Source organism: Leptodactylus fuscus, chromosome 1 (assembly GCF_031893055.1).
Source record: "Leptodactylus fuscus isolate aLepFus1 chromosome 1, aLepFus1.hap2, whole genome shotgun sequence".
Taxonomy (NCBI): domain Eukaryota; kingdom Metazoa; phylum Chordata; class Amphibia; order Anura; family Leptodactylidae; genus Leptodactylus; species Leptodactylus fuscus.
Genome location: NC_134265.1, coordinates 12,133,208 through 12,153,813, shown reverse-complemented (window position 1 = coordinate 12,153,813; position 20,606 = coordinate 12,133,208). Strand labels below are relative to the sequence as shown.

The 20,606-nt window shown below is 46.7% G+C and overlaps 3 protein-coding genes and 1 pseudogene across 3 annotated transcripts in view; 3 read left to right on the top strand and 1 right to left on the bottom strand.

The window, feature by feature from the left end:
• Positions 1-20,606, top strand: part of LOC142189633 (uncharacterized) — a 637,493-nt pseudogene that overhangs the window by 120,396 nt on the left and 496,491 nt on the right.
• The window catches only part of LOC142190250 (uncharacterized), a 185,421-nt gene that overhangs the window by 17,003 nt on the left and 147,812 nt on the right, over positions 1-20,606 (bottom strand). The window lies entirely within an intron of this gene.
• Positions 1-20,606, top strand: part of LOC142189871 (uncharacterized) — a 70,807-nt gene that overhangs the window by 44,192 nt on the left and 6,009 nt on the right. The gene's annotated exons all lie outside the window — the stretch shown is intronic.
• On the top strand, positions 11,881-18,521 carry LOC142188545 (gastrula zinc finger protein XlCGF66.1-like). The gene is made up of 4 exons (XM_075261849.1): positions 11,881-11,926; positions 17,613-17,758; positions 17,889-18,270; positions 18,517-18,521. Exons 2-4 carry the CDS (start codon positions 17,681-17,683, stop codon positions 18,519-18,521), a joined length of 465 nt encoding a protein of 154 aa, XP_075117950.1. The 5' UTR covers positions 11,881-11,926; positions 17,613-17,680.

The following is a 20,606-nucleotide window of genomic DNA, read 5'->3' as shown; positions in this document are numbered from 1 at the left end:
GTATTAGGCTCTTGGAGGATTGTAGGAGCATAATGTTATGCTCTTTAAATGTCGTTTTTCAACGGTGATGGTGGAGTAGGAGGAGGATGAACTGGTGAGCAGGAGCACACACATGGAACTTCATGTTGGGGTGCTTGACACTGGTGGAGATGCAAATCCTGTGTCAATCCAGTGGTTGTTCATTTTGATCAGCGTCAGCCGGTCAGCACTGTCAGCTAACAGATGGCTGTGCTTACCGGTGATGATGCCACCAGCTGCGCTGAAGACCCTTTCAGATAGAACGCTGGTGGCAGGGCAGGACAGCACCTCCAAGGTGTAAAACGCCAGTTCCAGCCATAGGGCCAACTTCGACATCCAATATGTGTAGGGCGCAGAGGGATCTTAGAGGACAGGGCTGTGGTTGGCTAAGTACTCAATACAACATGCACTTATACTTGTCCCTCCTGGTGACACTAGGCCCCTCAGTGGCGGTAGGTTGGCGAGGGGGTGCCATTAACGTGTCCCAGACCTTGGAGACTGTTCCCCTGGTGGGTGTGGACCAGATAGCAGTTTTTAGCCTCTTGGAGGAAATCTCCTCTCTGCTGCCAGCGAGACTTGTTGGAAACATTTCCATCATATTCTGCACCAGTTGCTTGTGGCAATCATTAATGCGATTGGCCCTCCCCTCTACCAGAATGAAAGACGAGATGTTATTTTTATACCGGGGGTTGAGGAGTGCAAAAATCCAGTATTGGTTGCTCTCCATGATGTGTACAATGCGTTTGTCACTGGAAAAGCAGCCCAACATGAAGTCAGCCATGTGTGCCAGAGTGTTACTCGGCATGACTTTGCTGCCCCCACTGGAAGGGTCACTCTCCATTTCCTCCTCTTCCTCCTCCCCTTCGCTCCATCTGCACTGAAGCAATGGGGCGCACTAAACTTCCCCGCTAGCCTCCTGTTTGACACTGACATCATCTTCCACTGCATCCTCCTCCTCCTCCGTCATTCCATGCTGAGAAGCTGACAGGAGTGTGCTCTGAGTATCTAACATCTAACATGCCGTTTGCATGTGACGTGTATGTAGCAGAGCTGTCTGCATGTGACGTGTATGTAGCAGAGCTGTCTGTGTGTGATGTGTATGTAGTAGAGCTGTCTGCGTGTGACGTGTATGTATTAGAGCTGTCTGCGTGTGACGTGTATGTAGCAGAGCTGTCTGTGTGTGACGTGTATGTAGCAGAGCTGTCTGTGTGTGAGGTGTATGCAATAGAGCCGTCTGCATGTGACGTGTATGTAGCAGAGCTGTCTGCATTTGATGTGTATGTAGCAGAGCTGTCTGTGTGTGACATGTATGTAGCAGAGCCGTCTGTGTGTGACGTGTATGTAGTAGAGCTGTCTGCGTGTAACGTGTATGTATTAGAGCCATCTGTGTGTGATATGTATGTAGTAGAGCTGTCTGCGTGTGACGTGTATGTATTAGAGCTGTCTGCGTGTGACGTGTATGTAGCAGAGCTGTCTGTGTGTGACGTGTATGTAGCAGAGCTGTCTGTGTGTGAGGTGTATGCAGTAGAGCCGTCTGCATGTGATGTGTATGTAGCAGAGCTGTCTGCATTTGACGTGTATGTAGCAGAGCTGTCTGTGTGTGACATGTATGTAGCAGAGCCGTCTGTGTGTGACGTGTATGTAGTAGAGCTGTCTGCGTGTAACGTGTATGTATTAGAGCCATCTGTGTGTGATGTGTATGTAGTAGAGCTGTCTGCATGTGACGTGTATGTATTAGAGCTGTCTGCGTGTGAGGTGTATGTAGCAGAGCTGTCTGTGTGTGAGGTGTATGTAGCAGAGCTGTCTGTGTGTGAGGTGTATGTAGCAGAGCTGTCTGCGTGTGACGTGTATGTAGCAGAGCTGTCTGTGTGTGACGTGTATGTAGCAGAGCTGTCTGTGTGTGACGTGTATGTAGTAGAGCTGTCTGTGTGTGAGGTGTATGTAGCAGAGATGTCTGCATGTGACATGTATGTAGCAGAGCCGTCTGCGTGTGACGTGTATGTAGCAGAGCCATCTGTGTGTGACGTGATGTAGTAGAGCTGTCTGCGTGTGACGTGTATGTAGTAGAGCTGTCTGCGTGTGACTTGTATGTAGCAGAACCGTGTGTGTGTGACGTGTATGTAGCAGAGCTGTCTGCGTGTGACGTGTATATAGTAGAGCTGTCTACGTGTGACTTGTATGTAGCAGAAACGTCTGTATGTGACGTGTATGTAGCAGAGCTGTCTGTGTGTGACGTGTATGTAGTAGAGCTGTCTGTGTGTGACGTGTATGTAGCAGAGCTGTGTGTGACGTGTAAGTAGCAGAACTGTCTGTGTGTGAGGTGTATGTAGCAGAGCCGTCTGCATGTGACGTGTATGTAGCAGAGCTGTCTGTGTGTGACGTGTATGTAGCAGAGCTGTCTGTGTGTGAGGTGTATGCAGTAGAGCCGTCTGCATGTGATGTGTATGTAGCAGAGCTGTCTGCATTTGACGTGTATGTAGCAGAGCTGTCTGTGTGTGACATGTATGTAGCAGAGCCGTCTGTGTGTGACGTGTATGTAGTAGAGCTGTCTGCGTGTAACGTGTATGTATTAGAGCCATCTGTGTGTGATGTGTATGTAGTAGAGCTGTCTGCATGTGACGTGTATGTATTAGAGCTGTCTGCGTGTGAGGTGTATGTAGCAGAGCTGTCTGTGTGTGAGGTGTATGTAGCAGAGCTGTCTGTGTGTGAGGTGTATGTAGCAGAGCTGTCTGCGTGTGACGTGTATGTAGCAGAGCTGTCTGTGTGTGACGTGTATGTAGCAGAGCTGTCTGTGTGTGACGTGTATGTAGTAGAGCTGTCTGTGTGTGAGGTGTATGTAGCAGAGCTGTCTGCATGTGACATGTATGTAGCAGAGCCGTCTGCGTGTGACGTGTATGTAGCAGAGCCATCTGTGTGTGACGTGATGTAGTAGAGCTGTCTGCGTGTGACGTGTATGTAGTAGAGCTGTCTGCGTGTGACTTGTATGTAGCAGAACCGTGTGTGTGTGACGTGTATGTAGCAGAGCTGTCTGCGTGTGACGTGTATATAGTAGAGCTGTCTACGTGTGACTTGTATGTAGCAGAAACGTCTGTATGTGACGTGTATGTAGCAGAGCTGTCTGTGTGTGACGTGTATGTAGTAGAGCTGTCTGTGTGTGACGTGTATGTAGCAGAGCTGTGTGTGACGTGTAAGTAGCAGAACTGTCTGTGTGTGAGGTGTATGTAGCAGAGCCGTCTGCATGTGACGTGTATGTAGCAGAGCCGTCTGCGTGTGACGTGTATGTAGCAGAGCCGTCTGTGTATGACGTGTATGTAGCAGAGCTGTCTGTGTGTGAGGTGTATGTAGCAGAGCTGTCTGTGTGTGAGGTGTATGTAGCAGAGCTGTCTGCATGTGATGTGTATGTAGTAAAGCTGTCTGCGTGTGACGTGTATGTAGCAGAGCTCTCTGTGTGTGACGTGTATGTAGCAGAGCTGTCTGTGTGTGAGGTGTATGCAGTAGAGCCGTCTGCATTTGACGTGTATGTAGCAGAGCCGTCTGTGTGTGACGTGTATGTAGTAGAGCTGTCTGCGTGTAACGTGTATGTATTAGAGCCATCTGTGTGTGATGTGTATGTAGTAGAGCTGTCTGCGTGTGACGTGTATGTATTAGAGCTGTCTGCGTGTGATGTGTATATAGCACAGCTGTCTGTGTGACGTGTATGTAGCAGAGTTGTCTGTGTGTGACGTGTATGTAGCAGAGCTGTCTGTGTGTGAGGTGTATGTAGCAGAGCTGTCTTTGTGTGACGTGTATGTAGTAGGGCGGTCTGTGTGTAACGTGTATGTATTAGAGACATCTGTGTGTGATGTGTATGTATTAGAGCTGTCTGCGTGTGACGTGTATGTAGCAGAGCTCTCTGTGTGTGACGTGTATGTAGCAGAGCTGTCTGTGTGTGAGGTGTATGCAGTAGAGCCGTCTGCATTTGACGTGTATGTAGCAGAGCCGTCTGTGTGTGACGTGTATGTAGTAGAGCTGTCTGCGTGTAACGTGTATGTATTAGAGCCATCTGTGTGTGATGTGTATGTAGTAGAGCTGTCTGCGTGTGACGTGTATGTATTAGAGCTGTCTGCGTGTGATGTGTATATAGCACAGCTGTCTGTGTGACGTGTATGTAGCAGAGTTGTCTGTGTGTGACGTGTATGTAGCAGAGCTGTCTGTGTGTGAGGTGTATGTAGCAGAGCTGTCTTTGTGTGACGTGTATGTAGTAGGGCGGTCTGTGTGTAACGTGTATGTATTAGAGACATCTGTGTGTGATGTGTATGTATTAGAGCTGTCTGCGTGTGACGTGTATGTAGCAGAGCTGTCTGTGTGTGAGGTGTATGTAGCAGAGCTGTCTGCATGTGACGTGTATGTAGCAGAGCCGTCTGCGTGTGACATGTATGTAGCAGAGCTGTCTGTGTGTGAGGTGTATGTAGCAGAGCTGTCTGCGTGTGACGTGTATGTAGCAGAGCTGTCTGTGTGTGACGTGTATGTAGCAGAGCTGTCTGTGTGTGACGTGTATGTAGTAGAGCTGTCTGTGTGTGAGGTGTATGTAGCAGAGCTGTCTGCGTGTGACGTGTATGTAGCAGAGCCGTCTGCGTGTGACGTGTATGTAGCAGAGCCATCTGTGTGTGACGTGATGTAGTAGAGCTGTCTGCGTGTGACGTGTATGTAGTAGAGCTGTCTGCGTGTGACTTGTATGTAGCAGAACCGTGTGTGTGTGACGTGTATGTAGCAGAGCTGTCTGCGTGTGACGTGTATATAGTAGAGCTGTCTACGTGTGACTTGTATGTAGCAGAAACGTCTGTATGTGACGTGTATGTAGCAGAGCTGTCTGTGTGTGACGTGTATGTAGTAGAGCTGTCTGTGTGTGACGTGTATGTAGCAGAGCTGTGTGTGACATGTAAGTAGCAGAGCTGTCTGTGTGTGAGGTGTATGTAGCAGAGCTGTCTGTGTGTGAGGTGTATGTAGCAGAGCCGTCTGCATGTGACGTGTATGTAGCAGAGCCGTCTGCGTGTGACGTGTATGTAGCAGAGCCGTCTGTGTGTGATGTGTATGTAGCAGAGCTGTCTGTGTGTGAGGTGTATGTAGCAGAGCAGTCTGCATGTGAGGTGTATATAGCAGAGCCGTCTGTGTGTGATGTGTATGTAGTAGAGCTGTCAGCGTGTGATGTGTATGTAGCAGAGCCGTCTGAGTGTAACGTGTATGTAGTAGGGCTGTCTGTGTGTGATGTGTATGTAGTAGAGCTGTCTGCGTGTGACGTGTATGTAGTAGAGCTGTCTGTGTGTGATGTGTATGTAGCAGAGCTGTTTGTGTGTGACGTGTATGTAGCAGAGCCATCTGTGTGTGACGTGTATGTAGCAGAGCTGTGTGTGACGTGTATGTAGCAGAGCTGTTTGTTTGTGATGTGTATGTAGCAGAGCTGTCTGTGTGTGATGTGTATGTAGTAGAGCTGTCAGCGTGTGACGTGTATGTAGCAGAGCCGTCTGAGTGTAACGTGTATGTAGTAGGGCTATCTGTGTGTGATGTGTATGTAGTAGAGCTGTCTGCGTGTGACGTGTATGTAGTAGAGCTGTCTGTGTGTGATGTGTATGTAGCAGAGCTGTTTGTGTGTGACGTGTATGTAGCAGAGCCATCTGTGTGTGATGTGTATGTAGTAGAGCTGTCTGCGTGTGACGTGTATGTAGCAGAGCCGTCTGTATGTGACGTGTATGTAGTAGAGCTGTCTACGTGTGACGTGTATGTAGCAGAGCCGTCTGTATGTGACGTGTATGTAGTAGAGCCTTCTGTGTGTGACGTGTATGCAGTAGAGCCGTCTGTGTGTGATGTGTATGTAGCAGAGCCGTCTGTGTGTGATGTGTATGTAGCAGAGCCGTCTGCATGTGACGTGTATGTAGCAGAGCCGTCTGCGTGTGACGTGTATGTAGCAGAGCCGTCTGTGTATGACGTGTATGTAGCAGAGCTGTCTGTGTGTGAGGTGTATGTAGCAGAGCTGTCTGCATGTGATGTGTATGTAGTAGAGCTGTCTGCGTGTGACGTGTATGTATTAGAGCTGTCTGCGTGTGACGTGTATGTAGCAGAGCTCTCTGTGTGTGACGTGTATGTAGCAGAGCTGTCTGTGTGTGAGGTGTATGCAGTAGAGCCGTCTGCATTTGACGTGTATGTAGCAGAGCCGTCTGTGTGTGACGTGTATGTAGTAGAGCTGTCTGCGTGTAACGTGTATGTATTAGAGCCATCTGTGTGTGATGTGTATGTAGTAGAGCTGTCTGCGTGTGACGTGTATGTATTAGAGCTGTCTGCGTGTGATGTGTATATAGCACAGCTGTCTGTGTGACGTGTATGTAGCAGAGTTGTCTGTGTGTGACGTGTATGTAGCAGAGCTGTCTGTGTGTGAGGTGTATGTAGCAGAGCTGTCTTTGTGTGACGTGTATGTAGTAGGGCGGTCTGTGTGTAACGTGTATATATTAGAGACATCTGTGTGTGATGTGTATGTATTAGAGCTGTCTGCGTGTGACGTGTATGTAGCAGAGCTCTCTGTGTGTGACGTGTATGTAGCAGAGCTGTCTGTGTGTGAGGTGTATGCAGTAGAGCCGTCTGCATTTGACGTGTATGTAGCAGAGCCGTCTGTGTGTGACGTGTATGTAGTAGAGCTGTCTGCGTGTAACGTGTATGTATTAGAGCCATCTGTGTGTGATGTGTATGTAGTAGAGCTGTCTGCGTGTGACGTGTATGTATTAGAGCTGTCTGCGTGTGATGTGTATATAGCACAGCTGTCTGTGTGACGTGTATGTAGCAGAGTTGTCTGTGTGTGACGTGTATGTAGCAGAGCTGTCTGTGTGTGAGGTGTATGTAGCAGAGCTGTCTTTGTGTGACGTGTATGTAGTAGGGCGGTCTGTGTGTAACGTGTATGTATTAGAGACATCTGTGTGTGATGTGTATGTATTAGAGCTGTCTGCGTGTGACGTGTATGTAGCAGAGCTGTCTGTGTGTGAGGTGTATGTAGCAGAGCTGTCTGCATGTGACGTGTATGTAGCAGAGCCGTCTGCGTGTGACATGTATGTAGCAGAGCTGTCTGTGTGTGAGGTGTATGTAGCAGAGCTGTCTGCGTGTGACGTGTTTGTAGCAGAGCTGTCTGTGTGTGACGTGTATGTAGCAGAGCTGTCTGTGTGTGACGTGTATGTAGTAGAGCTGTCTGTGTGTGAGGTGTATGTAGCAGAGCTGTCTGCATGTGACATGTATGTAGCAGAGCCGTCTGCGTGTGAGGTGTATGCAGTAGAGCCGTCTGCATTTGACGTGTATGTAGCAGAGCCGTCTGTGTGTGACGTGTATGTAGTAGAGCTGTCTGCGTGTAACGTGTATGTATTAGAGCCATCTGTGTGTGATGTGTATGTAGTAGAGCTGTCTGCGTGTGACGTGTATGTATTAGAGCTGTCTGCGTGTGATGTGTATATAGCACAGCTGTCTGTGTGACGTGTATGTAGCAGAGTTGTCTGTGTGTGACGTGTATGTAGCAGAGCTGTCTGTGTGTGAGGTGTATGTAGCAGAGCTGTCTTTGTGTGACGTGTATGTAGTAGGGCGGTCTGTGTGTAACGTGTATGTATTAGAGACATCTGTGTGTGATGTGTATGTATTAGAGCTGTCTGCGTGTGACGTGTATGTAGCAGAGCTGTCTGTGTGTGAGGTGTATGTAGCAGAGCTGTCTGCATGTGACGTGTATGTAGCAGAGCCGTCTGCGTGTGACATGTATGTAGCAGAGCTGTCTGTGTGTGAGGTGTATGTAGCAGAGCTGTCTGCGTGTGACGTGTATGTAGCAGAGCTGTCTGTGTGTGACGTGTATGTAGCAGAGCTGTCTGTGTGTGACGTGTATGTAGTAGAGCTGTCTGTGTGTGAGGTGTATGTAGCAGAGCTGTCTGCATGTGACATGTATGTAGCAGAGCCGTCTGCGTGTGACGTGTATGTAGCAGAGCCATCTGTGTGTGACGTGATGTAGTAGAGCTGTCTGCGTGTGACGTGTATGTAGTAGAGCTGTCTGCGTGTGACTTGTATGTAGCAGAACCGTGTGTGTGTGACGTGTATGTAGCAGAGCTGTCTGCGTGTGACGTGTATATAGTAGAGCTGTCTACGTGTGACTTGTATGTAGCAGAAACGTCTGTATGTGACGTGTATGTAGCAGAGCTGTCTGTGTGTGACGTGTATGTAGTAGAGCTGTCTGTGTGTGACGTGTATGTAGCAGAGCTGTGTGTGACATGTAAGTAGCAGAGCTGTCTGTGTGTGAGGTGTATGTAGCAGAGCTGTCTGTGTGTGAGGTGTATGTAGCAGAGCCGTCTGCATGTGACGTGTATGTAGCAGAGCCGTCTGCGTGTGATGTGTATGTAGCAGAGCCGTCTGTGTGTGATGTGTATGTAGCAGAGCTGTCTGTGTGTGAGGTGTATGTAGCAGAGCTGTCTGCATGTGAGGTGTATATAGCAGAGCCGTCTGTGTGTGATGTGTATGTAGTAGAGCTGTCAGCGTGTGACGTGTATGTAGCAGAGCCGTCTGAGTGTAACGTGTATGTAGTAGGGCTGTCTGTGTGTGATGTGTATGTAGTAGAGCTGTCTGCGTGTGACGTGTATGTAGTAGAGCTGTCTGTGTGTGATGTGTATGTAGCAGAGCTGTTTGTGTGTGACGTGTATGTAGCAGAGCCATCTGTGTGTGACGTGTATGTAGCAGAGCTGTGTGTGACGTGTATGTAGCAGAGCTGTTTGTTTGTGATGTGTATGTAGCAGAGCTGTCTGTGTGTGATGTGTATGTAGTAGAGCTGTCAGCGTGTGACGTGTATGTAGCAGAGCCGTCTGAGTGTAACGTGTATGTAGTAGGGCTATCTGTGTGTGATGTGTATGTAGTAGAGCTGTCTGCGTGTGACGTGTATGTAGTAGAGCTGTCTGTGTGTGATGTGTATGTAGCAGAGCTGTTTGTGTGTGACGTGTATGTAGCAGAGCCATCTGTGTGTGATGTGTATGAAGTAGAGCTGTCTGCGTGTGACGTGTATGTAGCAGAGCCGTCTGTATGTGACGTGTATGTAGTAGAGCTGTCTACGTGTGACGTGTATGTAGCAGAGCCGTCTGTATGTGACGTGTATGTAGTAGAGCCTTCTGTGTGTGACGTGTATGCAGTAGAGCCGTCTGTGTGTGATGTGTATGTAGCAGAGCCGTCTGTGTGTGATGTGTATGTAGTAGAGCTGTCTGCGTGTGACGTGTATGTAGCAGAGCCGTCTGTATGTGACGTGTATGTAGTAGAGCTGTCTGCGTGTGACGTGTTTGTAGCAGAGCCGTCTGTATGTGACGTGTATGTAGTACAGCCGTCTGTGTGTGACGTGTATGCAGTAGAGCCGTCTGTGTGTGACGTGTATGTAGCAGAGCCGTCTGTATGTGACGTGTATGTTGTAGAGCCGTCTGTGTGTGACGTGTATGCAGTAGAGCGGAGAAGATCATGATGATGATGATTCTCTTACGGATAGGACCTGGCAACCAGATCAGGGTCACATCAATTATAGAGTATGGTGGCGGTGGTGATTCCAGCCACGGTGCAGGTCCAACCTGCCTGGAGAAGACCTAGAAAGGTGGGGGAGGTGGCCCTGGTGATAGTAGTGACAGACATGTTTCTGCTTCTTCCCGTCTGGGAATTGTTTTGTACATTGCCAAACAATGAACGATCTGCCAGTAGTAACTTCGCTATGGCTGTGCAGATACAAATCTAGGAATGAGGTCTGTACTCGCATGAAAAGGCATCACTCTCTTATATGGAAAAATAGATGTGACAGTGGCGGGGGAAGTGAGCAAGACTCCCTGGGACCTTCCTTGTAGGCAGGAAACATCTACACCTTGCACATGGTCGTCGTCATTACCATCATCACCAGCTGTTTCTCCTCCTCCTCCTCTTCCACATCAGTCATCCAGAAGAGTGACTAGGTCTATGTGTGACTAGGACACAGCAATATCCCAGTCATGCGGCAATTGTGCAACTTATCTCGCACCTGCCAAGCTGCTGGCAATGCAGTCACTGCCGGAACACTTAGTGGATTCCATTGTGTTTTGCCAACTGATGGCTTGTGCTCAACCTTGATGGAGAATACCTAACCGCCATTATTTCTCTAGGAAAGGTGTCCCTGCTTTATAAGGCCACGTCTCAGAGAACCAGGGCCTTTCTTTGGATTTGTCAGTCATAAAGATGCATGGAGCACAAATTATGGACATGGAAAATATACGGATATCACCGACCACTAAGTTAATACTTTGAGCGGCAGCAGCCACAGTCCTGAAACGCAACAAGTCCAGGTGCTAGTTCCACACCACCATACACACATAACACACAGACAGATCTACTACATACACACATCACACACAACTTCTCTACATACACATTACACACAGACAGCTCCGCTACATACACATCACACACAGACAGCTCCTCTACATACACGTCACACACAGACAGCTCTACTACATACACGTCACACACAGACAACTCCTCTACATACACATCACACACAGACAGCTCCTCTACATACACGTCACATACAGACAGCTGTACTACATACACGTCACACACAGACAGCTCTACTACATACACGTCACACACAGACAGCTCTACTACATACACGTCACACACAGACAACTCCTCTACATACACATCACACACAGACAGCTCCTCTACATACACGTCACATACAGACAGCTGTACTACATACACGTCACACACAGACAGCTCTGCTACAAACATGTCACACACAGACAGCTTCGTTACATACACGTCACACGCAGACAGCTGTACTACATACACGTCACACACAGACAGCTCTACTACATACACATTACACACAGACAACTCCTCTACATACACATCACACACAGACAGCTCCGCTACATACACATCACACACAGACAGCTCTGCTACATACACGTCACACGCACACGGCTCTGCTAAATACACATCACAACAGACAGCTCTACTACATACATTTCACACGCAGACAGCTGTACTACATACACATCACACACAGAAAGCTCCGCTACATACACATCACACGCAGACGGCTCTGCTACATACACATCACAACAGACAGTTATACTACATACATTTCACATGCAGACAGCCCCCACTACATACACGTCGCACACAGACAGCTTTGCTACATACACGTCACACACAGACGGCTCCACTACATAAATGTCACACATAGACGGTCCCGCTACATACACGTCACACACACACACGGCTCCGCTACATACACGTCACACACAGACAGCTCCACTACATACATATCACACAAAGACATCTTTGCTACATACACACGTCACACACAGACAGCTCCACTACATACACATCACACACGGCTCCGCTACATACACATCACATGCAGACAGCTCCACTACATACATGTCACACGCAGACAGCTCTGCTACATACACGTCTCACACACACAGATATTTCTGCTATCTGGTCTTGTGATTCTGTGACTCCTCCCACACATGTGACATCATCACAGGTCCTTTGGCTCGCTAGGATTTAGTATAAAAGATACAAAGGGGCTTTATTAGCATAACCGAAGGAAACATTTGGTATTGCCAAAGCAAAGAATGGTTGGGGGTGGGAGAAGGGGGTGGCAGTGGTCGTGTGGTTTGGGGGTACGTGCGACCTTTGGGACTCGTCGTGCTTGTTTGGGACATGTGGGTATGGGTCGGCGTAGAGTGGGTGGGGGCTTAAAGGTCTTTGGGTGGGGGGGTTAATAGTTTTTGGGGTCTTCTGCACAGATGAAGCTATAACAGCAGGACCTGATCATGTGACTCCTTGACTCCTCCCACAGCTATGGCATCATAACAGATCCTGTGAGCAGACGGCTGCTATACCTAAGGAGGTAAGTGATCGCTCTCAGTCCTTCTCATACATTCAGTCACCCTCCCTGTGGCCCCCACACACTATAATGTCCTCCTCTTGGCCCCCACACACTACAATGTCCTCCATGTGGCCCCTTCACGCTATAATGTCCTCCCTGTGGCCCCCACACACTATAATGTCCTCCTTGTGGCCCCCACAAACTATAGGCTTTATTGTGGCCCTGTGGGAGAACAGACTGTGCCAGGACTGTGACCAGAAGACGAGACCCACTTCCTGCTTCCTTCACTGCACCAAATACTCAGCAATGAGGGCCGTCTACTACCAAAGACTCTCTGCCCACATCCCAGACTTCATATCTGCAGACGAGAAGATGAAACTCTACATCCTACTGGGAGAAGAAGAGGCCATTGTGTAGATCACTGCCCAATATGTGTTCAGCTGTCACCAAACAAGAGGAAGATGAGACTCCATGGACTGTTATACCCCAAACCATAATTGTAGTTGACAGTAATACTCAGATTTTCAGAACAAACGCAGGGAATAAATTATGGAATCACTCTCAATTCTGAGTAAAAAATTAAAATAACACTCTAACACATCACTAGTAGAGATGAGCGAACAGTAAAATATTCAATGTTCGGTATTCGTTTCGAATAGCTGCTCAATATTTGACTATTCGAACGACTATCGAACCCCATTATAATCTATGGGGGAATATGCTTCGTTTCAGGGGATCCCACCATTTGACTCAGGAGGGTCACCAAGTCCACTATAACACCTCAGCAAATGATGCCAACAGCTCTGCAATGCAACTGGGACAGCAGGGGAAGCATGTCTGGGGGCATCTAACACACCAAAGTCTCTGTATTACCCCACTATCACAGCCTAACAACTACACACTTTCCACATTCAAAAAAACCTCTATCAAAGTGGGAAAATACCTGGAAACCTTCTTTACTCCCCAAATGGATGGACACAAACCCAAATTTAAGCTCAAAAACATTAACAATCACCTCTTTAAATCTTGTTGCCCATGACAACCACAGATGGAATAGGCAATGGGAAATCCAACAGTACCCACCCTGAGCTGTCATTGTGGATGTGTGTGTGTGAGATGTGGTAAGACCTTCCAAAATTCACTTTTCTAGCCCTTAACATGAGCCCTTCCAAATTAAGTTACAGGCCCTTAAGCTGAGCTACCAGCAGAGATTGAGGCCCTTTAGGTGACTTCAGCCTTTTACCTGCAGAGTTTTAGGCCCTTTAACTTAGTTCAGCCTTGCATCAGCAGAGTTTTGTTGTTTTTTTGGGTGAGTTGAGCCTTTAAACAGCAGAGATTTCGTTTTTGGCCCTTAGAGTGAGTAGAGCCTTTAAAATACAGTGCTTTTGACCCTTAGCGTGAGTAGAGCCTTTAAAAAGCAGTTTTTTTGGCCCTTGGCATGAGTAGAGCCTTGCACCAGCAGTGTTTTTGGCCCTTGGAGTGAGTAGAGCCTTTAAAATACAGTGCTTTTGGCCCTTGGAGTGAGTAGAGCCTTTAAAGAGGACCTTTCACCATATCCGGGCACATGCAGTGTTATATACTGCCAGAAAGCTGACAGTGTGCTGAATTCAGCGCACTGTCGGCTTTCCCGATCTGTGCCCGGTGTGAAGAGCTTACGGCCCGGTACCGTAGCTCTTCTATGGTCAGAAGGGCGTTTCTGACCATTAGCCAGAGACGTCCTTCTGCCTCACGGCGCCAACCGCGCTGTACTGTGGAGCCGGGAGGAACGCCCCCTCCCTCTCCTGATAATACTCGTCTACGGACGAGCTGTGTGAGCAGAGGGAGGGGGCGTTCCTCCCCGCTCCACAGCACAGCGCGATTGGCGCCGCGAGGCAGAAGGACGTCTCTGGCTAATGGTCAGAAACGCCCTTCTGACTGTAAAGCGCTACGGTACCGGGCCGTAAGCTCTTCACACCGGGCACAGATCGGGAAAGCCGACAGTGCGCTGAATTCAGCGCACTGTCAGCTTTCTGGCAGTATATAACATTGCATATGCCCGGATATGGTGAAAGGTCCTCTTTAAAAAGCAGTGTTTTTGGCACTTGGAGTGAGTAGAGCCTTGCGCCAGCAGTGTTTTTGGCCCTTGGCGTGAGCAGAGCCTTTAAAAAGCAGTGTTTTGGGCCCTTGGGGTGACTAGAGCCATGCAGCAGCAGTGTTTCATTTTTTTGGCCCTTGGGGTGACTAGAGCCATGCAGCAGTAGTGTATTATTTTTTGGCCCTTGGGCTGACTAGAGTCATGCAGCAGCAGTGTTTCATTTTTTGGCCCTTGGGGTGACTAGAGCCATGCAGCAGCAGTATATTATTTTTTGGCCCTTAGGGTGACCCCTAAAAAATTAGATTTCAGGCCCTTGGGGGGAGCCCTAAAAAATTTAATTTCAGCCCCTTGGGGCTGAGCCCTAAATATTATTTTGCAGACTCTTGGGCTGGAGTCCTAAAAAATTGAAAATTTTAAATTTTTAATTAAAAAAAAAAATATCACATTCAGGAGTAGGACCTGGGGTTGTAGGAGGAGGAGGAAGAGTAAATTGGGTGCTGGCAGCTTCTCTCCAGTACGTGGACTGGATACCCAGCTGGATATCCACGTCCTTGCCCACATCCCCTGCTTCTACTGACGAGGGCACTGCTGGCAGCCCCTCTCCAGTACCTGGACTGTGGAGTGGATATCCAGCTCGGTATGCACGTTCTTGCCCACGTACCCTGCTGCTACGCTGCATGATTTGCATATTGATTTTATGTTATCTCTGAAAAGAGCTGTTATTTCCTGCCTAACCAAAGCTAAATGCACTGTATTGCCCTGAGACCAAGCTCTCCCTATCACTCCAAAACGAAAATGAGACGAAGATGGCCGACACTATTCTGCCTAGGTTGTCGTAGTTCCTGTCCCACCTCCTCTGCACAGTTATTGGTGCAGAAAAAGCGCCAGGAAAGGTGGGAGGGGATACAAATTTTTACTGCATTTGCGGCCTTGTATTCGATTGGGATATCTATTCGCTCGAACGGTTCGCTCATCTCTAATCACTAGGACTTTGTTGCACCACCTCTGGCTTTTATAACTGCTTGCAGTCTCTGAGGCATTGACTTCATGAGTGATAATCAGGACTGTGCAAAAATGGGATTTACATACACAAAAGCTAAAAGAAAGCCATCACTAACGCCTAAATAGAAAAAAACAAGGTTACAATGGGCTAAGGAAAAACAATCATGGATTGTGGATGAAAGTCATATTCAGTGATGAATCTCAAATCTGCATTGGGCAAGGTGATGATGCTGGAACTTTTGTTTGGTAATAAATACAAAAAGATGCAAATTGATTTGTAACTACTATTGTCACAAACAATTGGAAAAAGATTTGTAAGGACTAAAACTTAACTTTTATTGAAAATAAATCATAGTAATTAGTGCACAAAACGTTAAAACACGTAGGTGGTGCATTGAAATGACACAAAATTGCACAAGGAGTCGCTCCCCTTCTGTTAACTCAACCCTGAATTGTATCCGCAATCTCATATCATTTGAGATGATACGGAGAGTTGAACACGGTACTGTTTTCCTACTCCTTCTGCCTTAAAGGTATCCTGAAGAAGATGGAGGCGGCGCTGGAGAGTTCTCTCACAGCATTGGGCACCCCCCCCCCCCTAGTGATGTTTGAGCGCTTGGGCCCGCCCCCGTTGCTGCGAGAGAACTCATTTGCATTCACCATGGACCCAAGGGTTCCGGTCTTGCTCCGAGGTCACATGATCAAAACCTATCCCCGACCCCCACTCCTCTCCTGATCTCGCAGACTGGCTTTATTATAGTCGGCCATAGTGAGTTCCAAACTTCTTCCCATAAGACAACAGTTCTATTGGTAGATTTTATACTCTGAAACTCTTTTACAATTTTAGTGTCTCTCTATGAACCTCAGTTTTTGGTATTTGTCACTAATGTTCAGGGAGGATTCTTGTACCAAAGTGCTAAATTGCCATGTTCTCCTTTCACTATCAGCTTTTCATTTCTGGAAAATAAATGAATGCTACACTTAAAGGGATTCTATAATTTAAAAAAAATTATTTTAAAATAATAGCACGTAGGAATAGCCTTTATAAACACTACGCATCTCTTACCTTTATCTTGAAGGCCTGCGCTGCCGTTTTTGAATTTTTATTCATACTTTTATATCTTGTCCATTATGAAACATTTGCTTTTTATGTCATATAAAAGAGCGGCTGCCTATAAATATCCTAATCCTTACTGTGTTATCAACCGGTGATATCTCCGGAAATAATACAGATAACACTGCAACCTTAGTATCGTATGAGAGAATTTCCTCATTTATTTTACACCAAATTTCTATAGTTTATAATTCCTGAAATATAACTGATAGATCTGACCCGCTCCTCATTTTCTCTTCATTTTACACAGTCCCATACCCGACGCGTTTTTTGACGCATTTTTTTTTTTTTACACGTGTAAAAAATGTCATTGAAGTCAATGGAAGTCTTATTTTCACACAGGTATTCTTTACACGTGTATTGTGCCACAATGAGCGCGCAATTACTCCGTGTGAATGGACCCTTTGAAACAGAGATAGTTCAGACTAGAACAGGCCATGTCCCTGTTTTTGCCTCTACAACTGCACTTGTCCCCTGTATGGATTTAACAAAAGAAAAATTATTTCCATAAAAAACCTTTAGCAAAAGATTTTTCTATAACAAGACTGACTTAGTAAAAACAATGTAAGACACTCTTCTGATCTATGAATGTCCACAATCTATTACCAAAAAAAACTTCTCAGTCATAAAATGACCCCAAATATAGGTGATTGATAATGAAAGGGTTAACTGTACAGTGTCTGTGCAATCTGCAGCAGTCAGGCTCATAGCACAGAGCAGAAATTCTCCCTCCCCCGCTCCTATGATTTCTTTGATTAATGGAGCAATTTCTTTGGAAAAAGCAGTGATGATGATGATAACCTAAGTTTCTGTCAGCTTGAACACATCCTAAAATGTCCCTGTCCTCCTCCGCTAAAATCTTATGTTATGTCTGTGACATCAGCACTTTAAGGTCTCCACATATCTTTAATTATTGGCTGCGAGGCTGTCAGATGATGCCAGAACCCCAGCCCACGTCATAGACACGAGTCTTTATGTTCACTGAGCAATGCTTGTCACAAAGGCTATTTTACTTCCACAAACCGCAAAGTATTCAGTTTTTATTAACAATTTGTAATATTCAGGTTAATTTCAGCTTATAACGAATCGGTTCTCATCTCTACTATGAACCTGTTGTCACATCGAGTGGTGCTTGATTCTCCACAGTGTCCATGTTGGTTATTCCCAATGGTGCCATTTCTCCACTCATAATACACTTTCACCAAAGCAGTGCACGAACAGTTCACAACCTGCACTGTTGGAGAAATACTGTCACCCTTGGCCCAACAGCCAATAATCATCCCTTGTGCAACTCTGATAAATCGTTCCCTTTACCCAAGAAAACAATGAGATTCTATTCAGCCTATCACACACCTTATATACCCACCAAGCCGGCCCACAACAAGTCACTTCCTTCCTGAGCTACACGCTGCCGACGTCAGAAGTAGGAGGTGGTGATAATAATGGGACTCAACTCTTCTATTTATTCCATGGGATTCCGTGTAGTGATTACATTGTCTCATCTTCTCTCCATTCAGGTTCCTACAATATAGAATCCTCTCAGTATCTTCTATATAAGAGAATATTCCTAATTGATCCATCAAGGATGGAAAGAGACAGGAACAAGATGGCGGAAAGTCTATTAAATCTCACCCTAGAGATCATCTACCAGCTTACTGGAGAGGTGAGAGATTCTGATGATGTCATCATTACATCATTCTTATCTATAATAATAACAGATGATATGACTGGAGAGGTGATGGACTCTGGACATGTATGTAGTGAGATTTATTAATGTGTCTCCCCATAACCAGGATTACACATTAGTGAAGAAGACCTCTAGTGGGCGCTGTCAGGCTCCTGTGTATGAAGGATATGGAGGAACCCTGAGTCCATTCCTGGGGCCTCCACCTCACCCCCTGATACAGGAGGAGATCAATGGACAGAAGATCCTAGAACTCACCAACAAGATGCTGGAGCTGCTGACTGGAGAGGTGACACTGCTGGGAATGCTGAGACATTATACAGTAACTGGAGGGGTCGGGGTGATGACTGTATCATTGTGTTGTCAGGTTCCTATAAGGTGTCAGGATGTCGCTGTCTATTTCTCCATGGAGGAGTGGGAGTATTTAGAAGGACACAAGGATCTGTACAAGGAGGTGATGATGGAGGACCACCAGCCCCTCACATCAGCAGGTAACAGATATGACTATATACACATGGACTTCCATTATTTGTATGTACAGAATGAATTCAGTCCCTGTCTGTGTTTCCTACAGGTAGATCCAGTAAGAGGACAACACCGGAGAGATGTCCCAGTCCTCTTCTTCCACAGAATGATCAGGTAGATGGAGATATTCCCTATGATGTGTAGACAGGCTGTGAAGTCCTTGTGTCCCTTTCCATCGTTGCTGACTTAGAATTTTTATTTCACAACTTCAGGGTAAAGATCTGAACAATGTTATGGCCACAGCAATAAAGGAAGAGCCCTATGTGAGTGGTGATGAGGAGTGTGAGGAGGACATTCCTACAGGGAACCGCCCAGGTGAGGAGTCACCACTGTATAAAGCTCAGAAGCGTCACTGATTCTATTCAGACATTGTTTAGGCTATTTGTTGTTCCCCGATTCAGGTAAAATACTAATAATACATGAATATAAATGTGATACCGCTATAGGGTGTAATAAATGTAGTATAGAATAGAATGTACAGCAGGAATATGGACTTGACATCTATGTGAACGAGGCAAATTTCTTCCTCACTGGCTGTCAGTCCTCGTGAAGGGAAAGAATTTACCAGAATCACAGTGGTGGCCAAAAGTATTAGCACCCTGCAATTCTGGCAGATAATACTCAGTTTCTTCCAGAAAATGATTGCAAGCACAAACTCTTTGATATTAATATCTTCATTTATTTTGCTTGCAATGAAAAAACACAAAATAGAATGAAAAAAAAGTCAAATCATTGATCATTTTACACAAAACTCCAAAAATGGGCCGGACAAAAGTATTGGCACCCTCAGCCTAATACTTGGTAGCACAACCTTTAGACAAAATAACTGCGAACAACCGTGTCACGGGATGGTTAGAGTCTATACTATAGGCAATGTGTAATATATAGTTCATGTGGAATGTATTCTCTAACCTGTTGTATACATCAATGTGTAGTTGGCTGATTAGGGTCTAGTGTGTTAGCACATTGTATGCAAATACCTCTAACTAGTGAGGACAATGGGTGGAGATAATCTGATCGGTGTCTCCAAGAAGATGTTGGATGGTGCATTGTCCATAGTAGACAGGGAGTCTGCTCTCCTTGGTATAGGTGAGGGGGGAAGGATCTGTGACTCAGCCCTTCCCACCCACAGATATAGGTGTAACAGTCTTAGTATATAGTTGTAGCTGGAGTTAGTATGTGTTAGCCGGCCTGTGCACAGCTCTGCAGAGAGCCAGGATTTAGTTACAGGACCAAGGAACCAAAGCTATCATTGGATTGTGACTTCCGTGGACTTATTGTTATTATGGTTGATGTGACCGCCGCCGGCTACTAACTTTGTGGATTACAATAAATTGCTGTTGTCTCCCGACCTCTTGCGTCCGTGTTGATTCAAGATATCCTCCGGAGGAAGGACGTATACCTTTGCTCCGTGACAACTGGTGGCAGCGGTGGGATCAACAGCGGACAGCGAGATGGACTACAACAGCTCAGCGATTAATGGAGCCACAACCTCAGAATACAGGAACTGGACTATGGCAAGTCTAAAATTAAGGGCCCGGGAACTAAACCTGAGTTACCAGGGAAGAACGAAAGAGCAACTGATCGAGGCACTGGAGGAGATGACCCTGCAAAGCGACAATGAGGAGGGCTGCCCCCAGGAGACTGGAGAGATACAGGAGTTTCAGGTACAGACCCAAAAGAGCAGATGGGTTGTTTTGTATGAGGAGGAATTGGCAGTGCTGGGGCTAGAAGCAACTGCAGAGCAAAGGAGTAGAGCATTACAGAGGGCTCAGGAAACGGAGAAGGAGGAACAGAGAATGGCGCATGAAAAGGAAAGAATGGCGCATGAAATGCGAATGGCTGAGATAACTACGCGGAATTATAATCAAACGTCGACCCCCAGCCCAACAGTGAGAGAACCACCATATGTCTCCCATAAACACTTCAAGACCTTTGATGAAGCGGCTGGGGATGTTGATGGATATTTTCAGGACTTCGAACACCAGTGCCACCTGATGGAAGTCCCAGAGAAGGATTGGGTCCGGTATCTGGTGGGGCACCTACGGGATGGGGCTGCGGAAGCTCTCAGAGCCATGGAACCTAGTGATCAGTGGGACTATGAGGCCATTAAAAGAGCGGTGCAGAAGTATTATGCAGTCACTCCAGAGACCTACCGAGTTCAGTTCCGCTCTTTGTCTTACAATGGGGGAAGCTCCTTTCACATGTTCGCCCACAAGTTGAAGCAAGCATGCAGGCGCTGGCTAGAAGGAGAGGGGGCTGTCACAGTCGATAAGGTCCTCCAAGTTATACTTAAGGAACA

What these genes read in the sequence shown, in the direction of transcription:
- LOC142188545 (XM_075261849.1), top strand. Translation starts at nt 17,681, where the DNA reads ATGGAAAGAGACAGGAACAAGATGGCGGAAAGTCTATTAAATCTCACC. An exon ending in TCTACCAGCTTACTGGAGAG is followed by an intron (nt 17,759 to 17,888) that starts GTGAGAGATTCT and finishes CCCCATAACCAG; the next exon opens with GATTACACATTAGTGAAGAA.